Source organism: Hippopotamus amphibius, chromosome 1 (genome assembly GCF_030028045.1).
Source record: "Hippopotamus amphibius kiboko isolate mHipAmp2 chromosome 1, mHipAmp2.hap2, whole genome shotgun sequence".
In the NCBI taxonomy this organism is placed as follows: Eukaryota; Metazoa; Chordata; class Mammalia; order Artiodactyla; family Hippopotamidae; genus Hippopotamus; species Hippopotamus amphibius.
In genome coordinates, this window is record NC_080186.1 from 206,241,698 (window position 1) to 206,259,329 (window position 17,632).

Here is a 17,632-nt window from a genome sequence, read left to right on the forward strand (position 1 = left end):
TGTTTTGTGAGTAACAGACTAGTGTTGTGTGTCATATTCGCCTCTAATTGTGCAGGATTTTGGAGGAGAATGAGTTCAAGGTGGGCCGAGGTTGTCAGCAAGGTATCATGAGAGCACTGGGCCTTTGCTGATCCTTAAAAATGAAGGTGAATTAAACAGGAAATCGAACACTGCCAGTTATTGAACTGCTAGAGCAAAGACTCAGGCTTATTCAGAGGACGGTGAGCTTAGCTGTGGCCATTGGAAATTAGGTTAGATAGACAGAGAGGGTCAAACTATGCACGGGTCTGAGAGCCAGGCCAGCGCACTGACCCACTAGTGTTAAGTATGATCTGAAAAAGGCAATGATAGAAGCAGCACTTGAGAAAGATTTTTAAAGAAGATCTTGGGAGTGTAGAGTAGGTTTATTATCACACATGCACAAAAATTTGCATACAGCTTCAGGAACCCAGTCTTCCTGCAGCCCATCTTAAGGCCTGGTGGAGAACCCTTCCACTAGAGATCAGGAACCCAAATGGGGCGTTATGGAAAGACCTAGTCAAACGGCAGCAAAAGCCTAAAGTAAGACAGTGGCAATGGAAATGGAGAGAGGCATTTTTGAAGAAAAGATTTGGTAACTAATTGGAAATGTTGTTGGAAGAGGGGAGTGGGAATAGTCAAAGATGACAACTTGAGAGACTACAAAAAAAAGATTGTGCCGATGAAAAAATTAGCCTTGGTCCATGAGGCCTAGTTTCTGTTTTGTGCTTATTGGATTTATATGCTTGTATTTGTAATTGAAAGTCCAGGAGGGGAAAAAAAAGCGAAGTGAAAAGACTCATAATATCTGAACATCCAAATAAGAGAAAGTTTCAGAACTTCAGGCTCAAAGAGAGCTACATGCTCAATTGAGCTCTGTGAGACAAGGCAAAATGTCCTCCTCACAACATCTTAAGCCAGGAATATGTTCTTTGAATTTACAACTTCTTAAAATAGGAGTCAATAAAAAAAAAAAAAAAAGCAGCAAGTGTTTTCAAGTTAACTGGAGAGAAAAAAATTTTTTTCTCCTAACACCACATTTGAAGTTCTGTATATTTACACTAGTTTTAATATGAATGTTTAGAAACTTGTAACCAAGCGAGGTAGATTCTATTATCCTTTATACAAATTATATCGTGAATGCCTAAATTGTTTTATGTGAAACAATATTTTTAATCAAATGAAACTGTAAAACAAACGAACTCTAAAGTTGGTCTGTTCTTCATTTTCTTATAATCTATAATCAGGATATCCATTGACTCATGCTTTATAATTTTTGTGCTTTCAAGTGGTCAGGGGAATGTGACATCTGCATGCAGTCACATCCAAATTCATAATTGTCCCAGGCGGAGGGTAATTTTAAAACATCAAGAAAGGTGGAATCTATATCTTAGAAGGTTACTGAAGGGTGGCGTTTCCCACCTCCAGACCCCTGACTTTGAAAGAGACCGTTCTTTTGGGTGAATTTAGCTTAAGGTAGGACAACAGCCTCAATGCAAGGCCACAGCGTCCTGAGTGAGGCGGAGGCCGCGGTTTCCGAGCTGGTTTAAATGCAGGCTCTTCTTAGCAGTAAACCACACAACTGTATTCATCATTGATTTTCAAATGATAGGTTTCTATATCACTGGTTTAGGATCCACAGCCTCGCATTCCTGAATCTATATTATGCCAAAAGAATAACAGCTTGGTGGCTGGAAACAGAAATGGTTATTATACGGCTCCAAAATGCTAGCTGGCCCAATATGCTAAAAACAGCAGAAATTCACCGGTAAAAGGCAGAATTTATTTGTTCTCAAAAATAACTTTATGCTCTAAAAATACAAATCTAAGAAGTGTCATCGTGGTTCAAAATATTTTACCTTCAATATGTAAACACCTTAAAATATGTGACTAATCTTCTAAAACGGCATAATTTCCAAACAACAGGAAATAGTCCAAGAAGAAAAATAGAATGCTTTTCAAATCAATTTTTTAAGTTTTGAGACACTTATTGGGTGGAAAACTATAATATATGTTTGCTTTTTTTCCCCCTTACTACTGCCCCCAAATCATTGTTTAAAATGTGGGCAGAAAGGGGTAGGCTTTGTTGGAATTTCTCACAGTTTACTGTAGAAGGTTTTTTTTTTATTATTTTTTTTAAAGAAAGCTTTTCTCAGAGCCTTCGTGCAGCATTTCCATTTTCGCACACTGGCCCAGTGCTCGTCATATCACAGGACAACACATTTCATAAAGCGGTTTTACTTCCTTTTAGCAAAATAACTCCTCCATGCAAACCAGTATCGGCATCTACCAAGCCGGGGTTTTAGTTTCTTCTGATCTGTTCAAGCTTCATTGCACTGCTTAACTGACTTTTTTTTCCCCTTTCTTTTGAAATTACCCAGCTAATTTTCCATTTGATTGTTTATTTAAACCAGATCTCACACAGGCTTAATAGATAAGTGACATAGGCATTCAGTGTGTCTGTCAGTCTGAGCGTCAGCTGACAGGAAAGTAGAGGGCAAACTTTGTCTTGGTTTTCTCACTCCCTTTTTATCCAGTGGACTCTATTAATTAAAACTAAAGCCCTAGCATAGTCACGATAATGATTCAGTAAGACACATTAAATATAAAACTCCTCTGAGCATTCCATTTGATCAAGCGTTTTTCTAAGTGAACGTGTATCCTTTGTATTTCTCCTCGTGAAAAGAGGTAAATGTATTTGTTTCGTGTAATAACTTTTGCCACAGAAAACTGTCCAAATTAACTGTAAAAAGAATGGAGGGGGAGAGAGGGTTGACATATTTAGCTGGCTTTCGAGAATTTAAGTAATTTTCTTGAAGTTTGATTATAGAAGAGTAATTTACATAAAAATTCAACTAACACTTCTTAAGCAGCTACTTTATACCTGACACGTTTTGGGGGAGGGCTTGTTTGTTTTATTTTGTGGGTTTTTCCCTCCAGTAATATGGAGAATTTTGTACATAATCCAATTGACAGATTTAATCTTGTAGTTATTTGTTATATATTCTGCCTGTTTATTCATGCATAAAATGAGACAACTAAATGAATGGGATGTGAAGAACCAGTGTGCTCTACACAGTGTGCCTCAAATAGATCCTAATTCAAAAGATGTGCCCACAAATATCTCCTGAAATATACCTGGGCTTTGCCTTGCCAATTCCTCACCATAGCTCAGGTCATCACAGAAGTTTCCAGACTGGATCACACTATCAGGCTTTCCTAATGACAGAATATCCCAACACCAGTAGATCTCTCTGTCCATTTAAAGGCCTGTTACCCCCAACTTTCAGGGGTCTGCATTTCCACCATTTAAACCCAAGACATGTTAGCCTGGAATTCACAAGCTACCCTTCTGTGGGCTCCACAGCCCAACCCTCCGTGTTCCTTCAGAGTCTCTGACCCTCCCCTCTTTTCCATGGGTTCCCTTCTCACCAGGATCCGCACCGTGTCCCTGACCGTCTTCTGTAAATGGCCACCTTGGCCCTTTCCCAGTGCCCTGTCACAAGCCCACAGAGCTTACTATCTCCTCTCTTTTTTCAAGACGCACATCAGTTCTTGCCTCTTCAGTGAACCTTGTCTGGATAATCTCTCCCCTCCTGGGAACCCAGTAGCACTTAACTTGGATTACTCTGTGGCACCTCCCCCCAGGCTGCCTTGTCTTGGTGTGTGCGTTTGACACATGTCTGTGTCGGATTGCCACAAAGGGGCTGCTGGGCCTTTGAGGACCGGGGCCTTGTCTCTGCATCCCCACTGCTAGCACACATTATCATTCGTCCTGGGGTAATAGATACTTGTGTTTTACGGTAATGATGATGATGGCAATAACAACAAGGTCTGACTGTCTCCTTTAGAGAGCTTTAGAAAACAACCGTCTCGGTTTCCAGCAAGGGTTGTTGGATCACCTAGGTGGTTTCTCGTATTCTCCAATCAGAGACGGTGGAGGAAGCCAGCAGGGGATTTTCTGGTTCAGCTCAGGTTGCATGGGCTCCCTGTGCAGCTCTGCCTGTCACGGGGCAGTATATTTTGAATTATGAGAAATGGACACCTTCAGATCGCCATGTGTCGATTAGTGAGGGCCTAAACATCAGAGACCAAAGAAAACTCTTTCAGGACAGTTCCCAGCTAATGGCTACTCCTGTGCCCTGTGCATCAGCAGTTCGGTGGAGGCATCACCCCCTCATTTCAGCTCCTGACAAGGAGTCCTGTTTTTTGAAGTTCTATGTGAGCAAGAAAGCAGGGCTTTTCAGGTTTGTACCCTTAGCTTAGTGAGGAGAGCAAACCAGACGGGAAGAAAGCCATAGGGAGAAATCGCTCAAAGACACGGGGAATTGAATAGCAAAGCATGTGAGAGGCTGCTACTCCTCCTGCATGTCCTAGAAATTATAGTCTTGCTGCTGTGCCCTTTCTTCACTTAAGGACACACAGACACACAAAATAAAACCCACATCGTTGAACCGAGAGAGTGAGTCATGCCAGCCAGGCCTCCGCTGAGCTGGTCAATTAAAGTGCAGGACCAGACCCAGAACGACTGTCTGACTTTCTTCCCAGATTTTCTTTAATAGAAAAAGAAAAAGGTATATGCTGACTTCCGGACAAGTTGGTATCTATCAGATCTCTTCTCATTAAGAGTTTTTAATCTTCCTCCAGAGAAATATGAAATAACTGATTGGGTTACTCATGTGGAGCTGTCAGTCATCCGGTGAACTTTCGGTGTACGTTGTTGTCTCACCCCGTTAATCCTTTATTCTTAATCTCATGTCGTGTATTCTCTAGAAACATTTTTTGAGTCTAGATGTTTTTCCTCAGTGCTCTCATTATTTTGTATTAACAGGGAACGGGTATGGCAATCCCCGAAACTCACCAGGTCTGCTGGTCTCACCTGGTAACTTGAACAAGAATATGCAAGCAAAATCTCCTCCCCCCATGAATTTAGGGATGAATAACCGTAAACCAGATCTCCGCGTTCTTATTCCACCAGGCAGCAAGAATACGATGCCATCAGTGGTAATGTGAAATTACATTTTAAATAAATGTTGATAATGTTTTGTGTATGTTTTGCTGTTTTTGTATTTGTCTAACTTTATGAATTACTTACATGCTCCCAGAAAATTAACACACCAGTGCTATTGTTGGAGCCCTGTTTGGATTTAGCTATTATTTCTGGTAACTGGTTTGCATTTCCCTTTTCCACGGAAAAAAAGAACCAACATCCAGTCAACTCCACTATAGGGCTGGTGGTCTGGGGCAAAGAAAACATTTCCTTTTAAGGCCTCCAATTTGTAGTTAGAAAAAAAATCATTACCTAGTACTCTGCCTATGGGACATATGATTTGATCAATGGTAGAACCACACTTACAAAATGAGGTATTTCATAACAGATTTTTACAGTATTGAACTAAATAAGTCTGTCCTTAAGGTGCTGACAGTGAAGTATCTTTCTCATAATTCCTAAATGAACTTTCTCCCATTAATTGGCAGTTCTTTTCTTAGGTATATTGCAGTGATAATATTTAATGCATCACGTGCCCGTGCACTGCCTCAATTAATCTTTCCAAATATGAGTTTCAAGCCAATAGTTACCTCTCAAAAACAAATTGTTTTAAAATTCTAGGCATTTTGAGAACAAAGGTTATATTTTACATCCAAAATTAAAAAGTTGTGGCACTTACAAAAATAAATATGACATATACATAATATCCCTGAAAGCTATCATTTTTCTTTCTCCTGGGTCTGTAGGACTAAGGTGAAGATAATATTGTAGGACCAAATTCAACAATAAAGAGACTTATATCCGTGTTCTCCAAATTAGCTTTGCTTAAGAGAGAGAACATTTAAAACCGAGATTCAGTAGACAAATTTAGATCGTTCTGCAAACACATTTTTTTTTTCTTTCTCTTCTCTGTGGCAAGCTTCAGGGTAAAACGGTCCTGCAAGCTGATTAGTTTATTATGGCACAGTGCAGATTAATTTTGAATATCAACCCAAAAAAATTCACATAATATGCAGCGTTCCCTTAGGAAAAGGCTGGGTCTAATAAATAAAACCTCCCACAGGGCCACAGCCAAGCAGTGTGGGCCATGCATGGCAGGCTGTCTCTATCAGAAGATTTATTCCAAGTCCCTTAAAACCGATGCTTTCCCAGGGTTTCTGAGAGCTGTCGGTCAGGTCTCTCACTGGCAGCCAGGTGCAATTTCCCCCCTCCTCCAGCAAGTCGGGTTGCAAAGTACAGTCTTTTTTTTTTTTTTCCCCTCAAAATGTGGTGGTGAAATAATGAATGTTGAGACACTGACCTGTGCTGAAAACTGCATAGGTTGTCTTCACGTTTGAGACAAACAGCTCATTAAAGGAAACAAAAAGAATGTCTTTGTAAAGAGTTGTCTTTAGAGTCTGAGTTTTAAAACTGTTTAAACTGTTGTGTCTATCAGAAGATGCTTTTCCTTTTGTTGAAAAGATTTTGCCCAATTATAAATATTTACAGACACTAATTAATAAAACTCCTTCCCCATGCTCTCAGTCTGAGGATGTCGACCTGCTTTTGGTAAGTGGTGGGGGTCCTTCTCTTCAATGGCATGTGCAAAGAGAAATCCAGTGTTAGGCAGAGAGGAAGCGGTAGTAAAAGGGAAAGATTGCAGGAGTTAGTGTGTGTCAAAATTGATTATATTTAAATGCCATTAATTTCAAGTATTACTCACAGGTGAAACATCAGGTTATCTATTTTTCTGTGTCCACCTCTGTAAGTGAAGGCCATGTTTTCAATTTATTTTAGGATTTAATTTATAGCAAAATTGTAACAAATAAAAATGTCCTTACTTATTTAAAACCATGAAGATGTTTATTTTTCTAAGAATTAAATTCTCAAGACATTTAAATTTATATGACTTTTTAATCTCCTTCCTCTAAGGAATTAAATATACACGTTAGCTGCTTTGCCATCTCGTTTGAGGGAAGTTTAAAAGAACCTGGAAAAAAGTGGTTACAGCACCACCTGCTGGTAAAAATATAGCATGAACCATCTACCCATGTGCTCAGCTGTGTATAGACCTGAGCATAAAAACCACCATGGTTGATTTTAATTTTTTCTTAATTTGCATTTGAATAAAAACTGAAACAATGGAAGTACAGTATACATATTTCATCAGTTTTCAACATAGTCTGTTTTTACCCATAATAAAGCTATGGTACTTGTTACTAGTTCAGTTGCCTAGGAGATACTGATGTAATGGGTTACTATGGCAACAACTGGTCTCTTGAAGGATTGTAAATGATAGGGTTGGCAGAGTTCATAGAGACACATGTTAAATGATTAATTTCATGAGATTTGTACCAAGTTTATCTCTTTATGTGCAAAACTAATACTGAAATCTAGTATTTTTAACTTTCAAAAAATTCTGTAAATAATATCTTTTTATTTACTTTAAAAGAATCAAAGGATAAATAACTCCCAGTCTGCTCAGTCATTGGCTACCCCAGTGGTTTCCGTAGCAACTCCTACTTTACCAGGACAAGGGATGGGAGGATATCCATCAGCCATTTCAACAACATATGGTACCGGTGAGTAGCTTTGCCATGTTCAAATAATACATGAAATACTTTTTATTAAAAAGCAAGATGAAAAAGATATTACCTATTAGTCTGTTAGGAAGCTGTATTTAATACCTGTGGTGTCCAGAGCACTATACCATCACCTGTCCATTACTAAGAAAGTGAATATCCACATGGTTCTTTCCTAGTGACCAAAAATTTTATTAACCCAACCTGAATTCAATATAGAAGAACAATGTCAAGAAAATTAGCTATTATTTCTTTGATGTAATAGAAAGCTCACTTTCTCAAGGTTGTTTGAAAAACATTTCTAGATCATAAATACTATGTACCTACTTGTGATACTAGGTTGTAGTTCTAATAAACCAAAATTTCAGGCTGTATTATGTTGACGTTTTCATGGAATTCTTCATTTTTGGTCTATAGTGTATCTCTTTTAAATTAAAATTGTCCCTAATATTTCATCTGCCTCCCCTCCCCAAATACAAAAAATGTATAACAATCATCAAATAATACTAATAGAATATTTTAAAAATTAAAAATGATTATTCTATTCACCATTTGATAATTTCCAAATTAAATATTTCCCCTTACTCTCTTATTCTCTGCTCTAGAGTACTCTCTGAGTAGTGCAGACCTGTCATCTCTGTCTGGGTTTAACACCGCCAGCGCTCTTCATCTTGGGTCAGTAACTGGCTGGCAACAGCAGCACCTACATAACATGCCGCCATCCGCCCTCAGTCAACTGGGGTAAGCAATATTACGTCTTCTATAACACACTTACAGAACGCATTGGTAAATGACAAATGGCAGTCTCTAAGTATGTGCTCTAGTGTCCCTTTAGAGGATGTAAAATTCTGCTTTATCAAAATCTGAAAGTAATTATCAGGTTAATACCTTTCAAGTAGCTTAAATATTACTTTCCTTCTTCTTTATGAGGAGGGGGAGCTCTGTGATAATGGGGTATATTATTTCCCTGTTGTTTTAGGCTGTATTTGTTTCCACTTCTATCGATAATAAGTTTTTCTTCAGTTAAGTTTTCACATAGTTCATGTGGGACATAAGAGAAGGTTTATAGTTATTATTTCTTTAAATTTTTGAGATACTTGAGAATCCTTTTCATTTGGCATAAACCACCTAGTTAATGCCTAATGTGATGAACATAGGTAGCTTCATACTGAGAGAGTCAAATATTCCACTGATACACAGACTTCATATATTTATAATGTACTCATAACAGAGTTGCATATTCATGGATATTGTATGAATATAAATATGTATATGTACATACACTAATTATCTAAATTTGGGTATAAAAATATTTTTTGTTGTTTTCCGAAGTCAGAAGATGTCTATTTCTGCCCCCTTGTGGTACTTTTGAGATATGTCTTTATGATAGAAATAACTCCCGTCATTTATCAGTAGAAAACTTGACATCTTAAAAAGTCCTGAATTCACAAGTAATACTTCTTGTAAAACCTTTTTTAAGTTTAAAACATGAACCAAAGACATGACTTTAGTTTAATAACTCCAAAACTTCAATTAATCTTCAAAAAAAATACTAGGAGGATATAAAATATTTAAAGATAACTCATTTTTATATTTTATGTTTTAGAAAAGTGGGGTATGCCTTCCCCACTTTTACCTTCTTGCTGAGCCATTTGGTTAAAATAGATAGCTAGTTCTATGTTCATATTCTAAGGAAACAATGAGAATAAAACACTGATTAGAATAAAAATCACTGATTGATGTCACAACTTCTCTCTTACCCCTCTCCAGGCCACTAGCTATCACAGGGAATTGATTTCACATAGATTACTGCTCTGGTTGTGGAGTCTTCACCCATTTACTATTTGCTTATGTGCATCTTACTCACAAATCACTACTGTTGAAACTCTAACCTCTCATGTAAAAAATAAAATCAATTCGCTTGACACTGTTGCTCTGCTTTCTTGAAAGATTAACTTTGAATATATATATTGATCAGCAACAGAATGTCTCTTTTTAGGATAACACTTAAATTTTCCCAGAAATAGCTATCCAAATAGACATTTATTGCAGTAACTTTCTCAGATAATTGTCACTAAGTACATCGTAACAACCATACATACACATGGCATTGTACTTCTGTGGTTCAGCAGGGAATCCACTGTTTATGCTTCTTGTCAAAAATAAAGGTAGCTATTTACTTCTATTTTTCACAGAATTCATCCATTATAGCACTAACTTTCCTTAGAAATTATCAATGTCAAAAGCCATATTATTTTCTCTGAATATGGCTTTCTTTTCAATAACACCTGATAATTTGCATTTTTACATAGATAACATGTATTTACGTATTTTAACTACACTACAATTTTTAAATTCTCTTCTATTACATGGGAAGAACCTAATTCTCTGCTGCCTTTACTAGAGGCTTCAGTAAATGAGAAAGAAGTGACAGCCCCGGACTAGAGAGGAACTGAATTAACTGAATTACAACAGCCAAGGATGAAGCATTTTGTTTAGTTCCAGTTTCTTTCAACACCAATCCTCATGATGCATGTGTTTACTCTGAATGTAGTCTTTGTGTTTTTATTGCACTCAATCACTTCCCTTATCCCTCAAATAGATACCCCTTCCAGGCCTTCTAATTTTAGCCCACCTGTCTGCCTGCCTTCTTTCCCTCCCTCCCTCCTTCCTTCCTTCCTTCCTTCCTCTCTCTCTCTCTCTCTCTCTCACACACACACACACACACACACACGCAGACATAAACACACACAGTACACAGTGGCTTTCAAAAGGAGATTCCTTCAAATGGACTGGCCTATGCTCACACGATTAAATCATAGAAATACAAAGAAAATCCCAAGTTACAATATTTATGTAAAATAAGTTATACGAGCTACCTTTATTGCTTACAATGTAAATCAGCTTTTAAAAATTGATATTTTTCCAGGCCAAAGTGATCCCAAATGCTTGTGTGGTGGATTCACATTCTTTCACGTAGATAGAGTGTTCAAAGCAGAGTAAAGTATCTTTCAGCCCACCTAAGTAGATATTCCTCGCAGCCCAAGAGGGTCACCACAATTCTTTCTCAAAATTAAAGAAGTATGAAAGAGCTCTTTGTATTATTTTCATAGAAATACTTTAGAGCTATACTGTTAGCACGATCTAGTATCTGATTTTCTCTGAACAAGTTAGATGAACAGCATAAACTGACCTGATGCAGGAGACAGAGCAGACTGACAGAAGGAACTTGCCATCAAGGGTTATTAGCAAATCATTTGAATACTAGTACTTGAGAAAATGACCCTCACATTTTTTGGTATTTTTCTCCTACCACCTAAAAAAAAAAGACAGCCTATTTTCTAGAAGCATTTCCATCATCATCCTTGTTGATGTGGGTATTCAGTACATACTGAGAGATGACTTTAAGTAAAGACAATTTTTAAAAGGTTAGGTTAAATATAGTTTGATAGTCCAATTTCCAGGTGGGGGCAGTAAGAAATTTGAATGAAGCTATCCAGTCATATTTCATTTCTGAACAATATGGGGAAGGTAGGTGTTTTCCCGGCTGGAAGGAAGGCATCTGTAGTAGCTGGAAGCTTGCAGCAGGACTGGATATGGGAACTTGCATATCTGGCTTCTATCTCCCCACCCACCTCCTCATCACCCACACATAGGAACTATCTCACAATTATATGTGTCTATAAAAATTTTGTTCTCAAGAACAAGTAGACCAACATGCTTGTGTCTGAGTTCAGTGTATCATACAGCTAAGTGATGTCAATGCTCCTTTTTCTTTTCAAGAACATACCTCTTTGATAATGGAGACTAGCCAATTAAACTTCATTCTGTTTTGAATCCCATAGCATAGTATAATCTGTGCTGAATCTAAGATATCACTTACAATTCATTATTGTGGATTTAGTGTCCCCAGAACTACTCAAAATGCTTCATAAACACTTTTGGTGTCAAATGAAATGCCACCAACTAAGTTTATCTTATCTTAGGGACTAGCCTATTTGTTTGTAGGAAAGGATAAACAGTAAATGTTGTATCTTTTATGAGGAAGAGATATAGCAAAATCTGTATAAGCCAGCTGACTTTGGGAGATACAGTGAGTAAGTAGAAAAAGCAGCTTCCAAAAGCCGTATTAAAGAAACAACATTTTGATTGTGTTATTTTTTGCTCAATTTATCCAAATTAATTGTTTATACTAGTTCAACTCACTAAATATTTTTTTCTGGTCTTCCATCTCACCCTGCCTGTGGATCTAAATGTCAAAGGGCAGACAAAAGTATTTATTAATATGCCACTTTATTTTCAGACTACTAATAGACATTCATTATCAAACAGTTGTGTGATTCATAGTAGAAGCATTTAATTAAATTTTAGTGAGATAGTCTTTCTTATCCAGAGCCAGCAAAATTCTTTCTTCCAGAAATCAAAAGATGATTTCCTCTGACATCAAAATGAATCATTAAGTAACTTTGAACCTAGATAAAATAGTCCACCATTATGGATCCTTTTGAAATGCAGGTGTTCCCCTCCTCATTTCAATATCTTCTGGATTTAAAGATTATTTAATTAAAAGTCTTAGAAAATTAGTATACTAATATACAATGTAAAGTAAAAGCAAGAAATAAATAAAAGTATGAACAGGTGATTGAAAATTATATACACTCAGTGTAATATCTTGATATAAATGCTAAGACAGCTTTGATTCTGTAAGATCATAAAAGAGAAAGAAGACCTTACTAGGGAAACAAACAATTCTCCTTTATGTTATTCTCGACATTAGCTCATCTGTTAATAAGAGAAGGAAAGTAATTCTTTGCCAGTAGGTGGTGCTTTTGTATAAAACATCACTTAAAGATAAACTCATTTCTAATTTTGTATCTCTGTATATCTTGAACCTGAATTGCATCTTCCAAAAACCCAGCCCCAAGTTACTCCACTTTTTCCTCTAAAATATATACCCATTTTCTCACTGCTTACAATGACATTTTTAATACCATAGAATTCTCTCCATTGGAAAGTAACATAATCACATACATGAGTAGGGGGGTTCACTTTCCTTTGTCTAAAATGGGTGTGTCTGTATGAATTATTCTTTACCGTGACTTTCCTCAGTGGAGGAGATTTCTGTCCCCTCTTGACAATATGGGCAAGTAACACTGACTCTAGCCGTGGCTGTCATTGCATTCAGAATGTAAGAACAGTACAAGCGTTTTAAAATTGATGTCGGCAATATTACTCTGGTTTATCCTGATCAAAGTGATGGCTATTGCTAGGCTGCACCTGAGAGCTTAATGCTTTCCCCCCCAGAACTTCAGGTATCTAAATTCTCCCACATTTTGGAAGAAGGGCAAGTTATGCTGTCCTGGAAAAAAAATAAGGATTAAGGGTTATAAACCCAATAAAATCACACTAGATCCTTTTTTACAACAACCCTATTCTTTAGGCAAAACCAGATTCATCAGCTAATAACAATGATAAATTAGAGGGACGGCCTCCCTAGTGTCCCAGCAGGGAGAGATCAGCAATAGTAATATTGAGGTAATTGTGGGAAAAAGACAGGATTTTCATCCCATGTAAATGAGAAAGGATGAAGAAACTCAAATTCTTTATCAGTGTTAGTGAGATGCGAAGTCTAAGTGTTTTTAAGCCAAAACTTAAAATTTCCTTCCCTATCTTTCCCCATCCCCGGCTTTTCACGAAAAACAGTTGTATGTAGCGTCTTAGGGACTCTATTTATTTGAAATTTGAACTCTCTTCACTTTCTCTGAAGACTGTGCAACTTAATGTGCATATTAAATTGAGGGAAACATTTACACCTGTAATAGGCGTTCACAATAATTTTCAAACACAGGCATTAGTAAATCAAAGAAGTCTAATGCAGAACCTAAGATCTGTATCGTTAAGTCTTGGATTATATTTTGGAAGTAGTCTAGGGAGAAATTCCATAGATGTAGAAAATGCTTTTTCCAGCGTGTCTTGTTAAAACCTTCCTGAACCGGTAACCTGTGCAATTTAGGGAGCCTGTGAGAGACTAGAGGTACGATTTATGAAGCCTGGACCAGTTACATGCTGTAATTATTACCAGGCGAATCAACAAAAGCATCCCAATGGCTCTAAGAAGGCGATGCCCCCAGGTGCTTTCAGGCATACTCTCCTCCCCTCTGGGCATGCTCTGGTGTCGATGCAAATCTTTAAGCTAATGTTTTATGTAATTGTGAGTTCCTGGGGGCTCCAGGCCTCCTCCATCTGTAACTGGGTTTCCTTTCCTCCTACAGAGCTTGCACTAGCACTCATTTATCTCAGAGTTCAAATCTCTCCCTGCCTTCTACTCAAAGCCTCAACATCAAGTCAGAACCTGTTTCTCCTCCTAGAGACCGTACCACCACCCCTTCGAGATACCCACAACACACGCGCCACGAGGCGGGGAGATCTCCTGTTGACAGCTTGAGCAGCTGTAGCAGTTCCTACGATGGCAGTGACCGAGAGGATCACCGGAACGAATTCCACTCCCCCATTGGACTCACCAGACCTTCGCCGGACGAAAGGGAAAGTCCCTCAGTCAAGCGCATGCGACTCTCTGAAGGATGGGCAACATGATCAGATTATTACTTAATAGTTTTTTTTTCTTGCAGTGTGTGTGTGTGCTATACCTTAATGGGGAAGGGGGGGGTCGATATGCATTCTATGTGCTGTGTGTGGAAAAAAAAAGTCAGGTACTCTGTTTTGTAAAAGTACTTTTAAATTGCCTCAGTGATACAGTATAAAGATAAACAGAAATGCTGAGATAAGCTTAGCACTTGAGTTGTACAACAGAACACTTGTACAAAATAGATTTTAAGGCTATCTTCTTTTCACTGTTGTGCTCCTTTGCAAAATGTATGTTACAATAGATAGTGTCATGTTGCAGGTTCAACGTTATTTACATGTAAATAGACAAAAGGAAACATTTGCCAAAAGCGGCAGATCTTTACTGAAAGAGAGAGCAGCTGTTATGCAACATATAGAAAAGTGTATAGATGTTTTGGACAGACCCGGCAAAGGGTGGCCACTGTTAAATGTTAGGAACACACCAGGTCACCTAACACCCACCCCGAGAACGCTCACAAGCCTGCAGGCACGTCCTTGGTGTATGGCACTCATGAGAAAGGATGAACTACCATTAAAAGAGGACCATACCTATTTTTAAAAATGTGGAGTTTGAGGGCTAACGTATTTAATTAAATAAATAAATCTGGGTCTGCATCTCTTATTAAATAAAAATATAAAAATATGTACATTACATTTTGCTTATTTTCATATAAAAGGTAAGACAGAGTTTGCAAAGCATTTGTGGCTTTTTGTAGTTTACTTAAGCCAAAATGTGTTTTTTTCCCCCTTGATAGCTTCGCTAATATTTTAAACAGTCCTGTAAAAAAACCAAAAAGGACTTTTTGTATAGAAAGCACTACCCTAAGCCATGAGGAACTCCATGCTTTGCTAACCAAGATAACTGTTTTCTCTTTGTAGAAGTTTTGTTTTTGAAATGTGTATTTCTAATTATATAAAATATTAAGAATCTTTTAAAAAATCTGTGAAATTAACATGCTTGTGTATAGCTTTCTAATATATATAATATTATGGTAATAGCAGAAGTTTTGTTATCTTAATAGCGGGAGGGGGGTATATTTGTGCAGTTGCACACTTGAGTAACTATTTTCTTTCTGTTTTCTTTTACTCTGCATACATTTTATAAGTTCAAGGTCAGCTGTCAAAAGGATAACCTGTGGGATTAGAACATATCACATTGCAACACCCTAAATTGTTTTTAATCCGTTAGCAATCTATTGGGTCAACTGACATCCATTGTATATACTAATTAGTTTCTTTCATGCTATTTTTGTTTTTGTTTTTGCATTTTTATCAAATGCAGGGCCCCTTTCTGATCTCACCATTTCACCAAGCATCTTGGAATTCAGTAAGTGCATACCCTAAACTTGCCCATTTCCTAAATAATCTGGTTGGTTTTCAGCCTAGAATTTGATAATGCTTTTAAGAAATATGCCCAGAATAGAGAGCTGTGTCGGGGCACGTGTCCTGCCAGATAGCCCTAGAAACAAGTGATATGGAGTTTACTCTGTGCAAGAGTTGTAAATTCCCACAGAAGAAAAATGTGAAAGACCGGGTGCTAGATAAGAAGGAAGCAGGTAAAGGGATAGTTGCTTCGTCATCCGTTTTTAATTATTTTAACTGACCCTCAACAATCTTGTCAGTGATATAGGACTGTTGAACAATCCCGGTGTGTCAGGACCCCCCAAATGTCACTTCTGCATAAAGCATGTATGTCATCTATTTTTTCTTCAATAAAGAGATTTAATAGCCATTTCAAGAAATCCCATTAAAGAACCTCTCTATGTCCCTTTTTTTTTTAGTTTTCAAGAAATAATGATGACTCTTGTCTAATATTCGTCTATAAGGGATTAATTTCAGACCCTTTAAAAAGTGAGTGCCATAAAAAAAAAGTTGATATATATTGTTTAAAAGAGATTTCAATCTAGGAATGATTTTCTCTTGGAATGTGAAGATCTGTCGATTCATCTCCAACCATACATAGTGACATACACAGCAAAGAAGACAGTAAGATCGACACTGCTATATCAGGTGTAGGACATTTCTTAGCCATTTTTCTCTTTTTCTTGCATAGTCGCTATGTGTTTCTCATCGTAAAACCCTGCCACTGGGTGGCAAAAGCCAAGAGACCTTACTAACTAGGCTATATTTTTCTTAACTTGATCTGAAATCCACAATTAGACCACAACGCACCTTTGGTTGTATCCATTTAGGATGCTAACCTGCCTTGTACTAACGTTTTATGTAGTTAATCAAACAACAGAAAAATTTGTTAATCATTTCATATATCCCACTACTCGAGGTATCCATGGAGCATGAAAGAAAAACATTTATGCAGAGGAAAAACAGAAAATCATCCCTTGAAACATACACACACACACACATTCACACATGGCGGGGAGAAGCTAAGAAAATCATTTTCCTCATGGTAGATTGGATCCCATTCTTACAACCCATCCTTATAACTTGATGTGTATAAAATATGCAAACGTCACAAATGTTCTTTGTCATTTCAATACACTTTATCAATAACTTACCAATGGGTGGGAAAGGGTCATTATGTGAAAATATGAAAAAACAGCCATATTAATGTTTTACCTGCAGTTTGCCTCAGCAACAACAAAAAAGTGATTTCCTAATGCTGAAGATAAAGTAAGCTAAAGTACCAGCAGAAGCTTTGGCTATTTATAGCAGTTCTGACAATAGTTTTGTAAGAACATGGAAAGAACAGAATCACTTGAAATGGATGCCAGTCATCTCTTGTTCCCACTACTGAATCATACGAAGTGGTGGCAAGATAGCAAAGGGACAATCTGAGAATTTTTTAAAGGTGATTTAATGAGAAGCACAATTTTGATTGTGATGAGTCACTTTCTGTAAACAATCGCTGTCTCTCTTTACCCTTATACCTTACCTGTAATTTACCATTTATTGTATTTGCAAAACCAGTATGGTTTTGGGTTTTTATCATGGTAAATCCTTTGTATTCAGGAGTTTAGGGCAGAGCCCTGAGGGGGTATTATTTTACATAACCCATCCTAGAGTAACATTTTAGGCAACATTCTTCATCGCAAGTAAAAGAACCGTAAGTGGCATTTTACACAGCTTACAAGTATTGTTATAGCTAATCCTATTTTACAAGTTTTTTGGTAATATTAAGCTTAAATACTGGTAACACTGATGCAATATACGCAAGCTGCACAACCTGTGTGCATTGGTGCATGGAAGGCTGTTCATTTCAACCTTTTTTAAAATTGTGTTTTTTAGTAAAATGGCTTATTTTTTCCCAAAGGTGGAATTTAGCATTTTGTAATGATGAATATAAAAAAATACCTATCATTCTTGATCATTTTAAGGTTAACGAAAGTGAAAATTAAAAAAAATTCCAATACACTTTTTAAAAGAATGTCTGCCCTCTCACACTTTTATGTACTTACTTTTCTTACATACCCATCTTTTA

At 37.3% G+C, this 17,632-nt stretch overlaps 1 protein-coding gene across 15 annotated transcripts in view; it reads left to right on the top strand.

Annotated features, from left to right (window-relative positions):
* The window catches only part of MEF2C (myocyte enhancer factor 2C), a 163,517-nt gene extending 147,201 nt beyond the window's left edge, over positions 1–16,316 (top strand). For 13 of the 15 annotated variants that reach the window (XM_057739499.1, XM_057739609.1, XM_057739507.1 and 10 more), the window contains 4 exons: positions 4,850–5,022; positions 7,440–7,569; positions 8,175–8,310; positions 13,842–16,316. In XM_057739499.1, coding sequence (XP_057595482.1) covers positions 4,850–5,022; positions 7,440–7,569; positions 8,175–8,310; positions 13,842–14,163 — 761 coding nt within the window. In that variant the 3' untranslated portion in view covers positions 14,164–16,316. The remainder of the gene's footprint in view (positions 1–4,849; positions 5,023–7,439; positions 7,570–8,174; positions 8,311–13,841) is intronic. The other 2 variants (XM_057739595.1, XM_057739601.1) reach the window with 1 other exon arrangement.
* Positions 16,317–17,632: the final 1,316 nt, after the last annotated feature.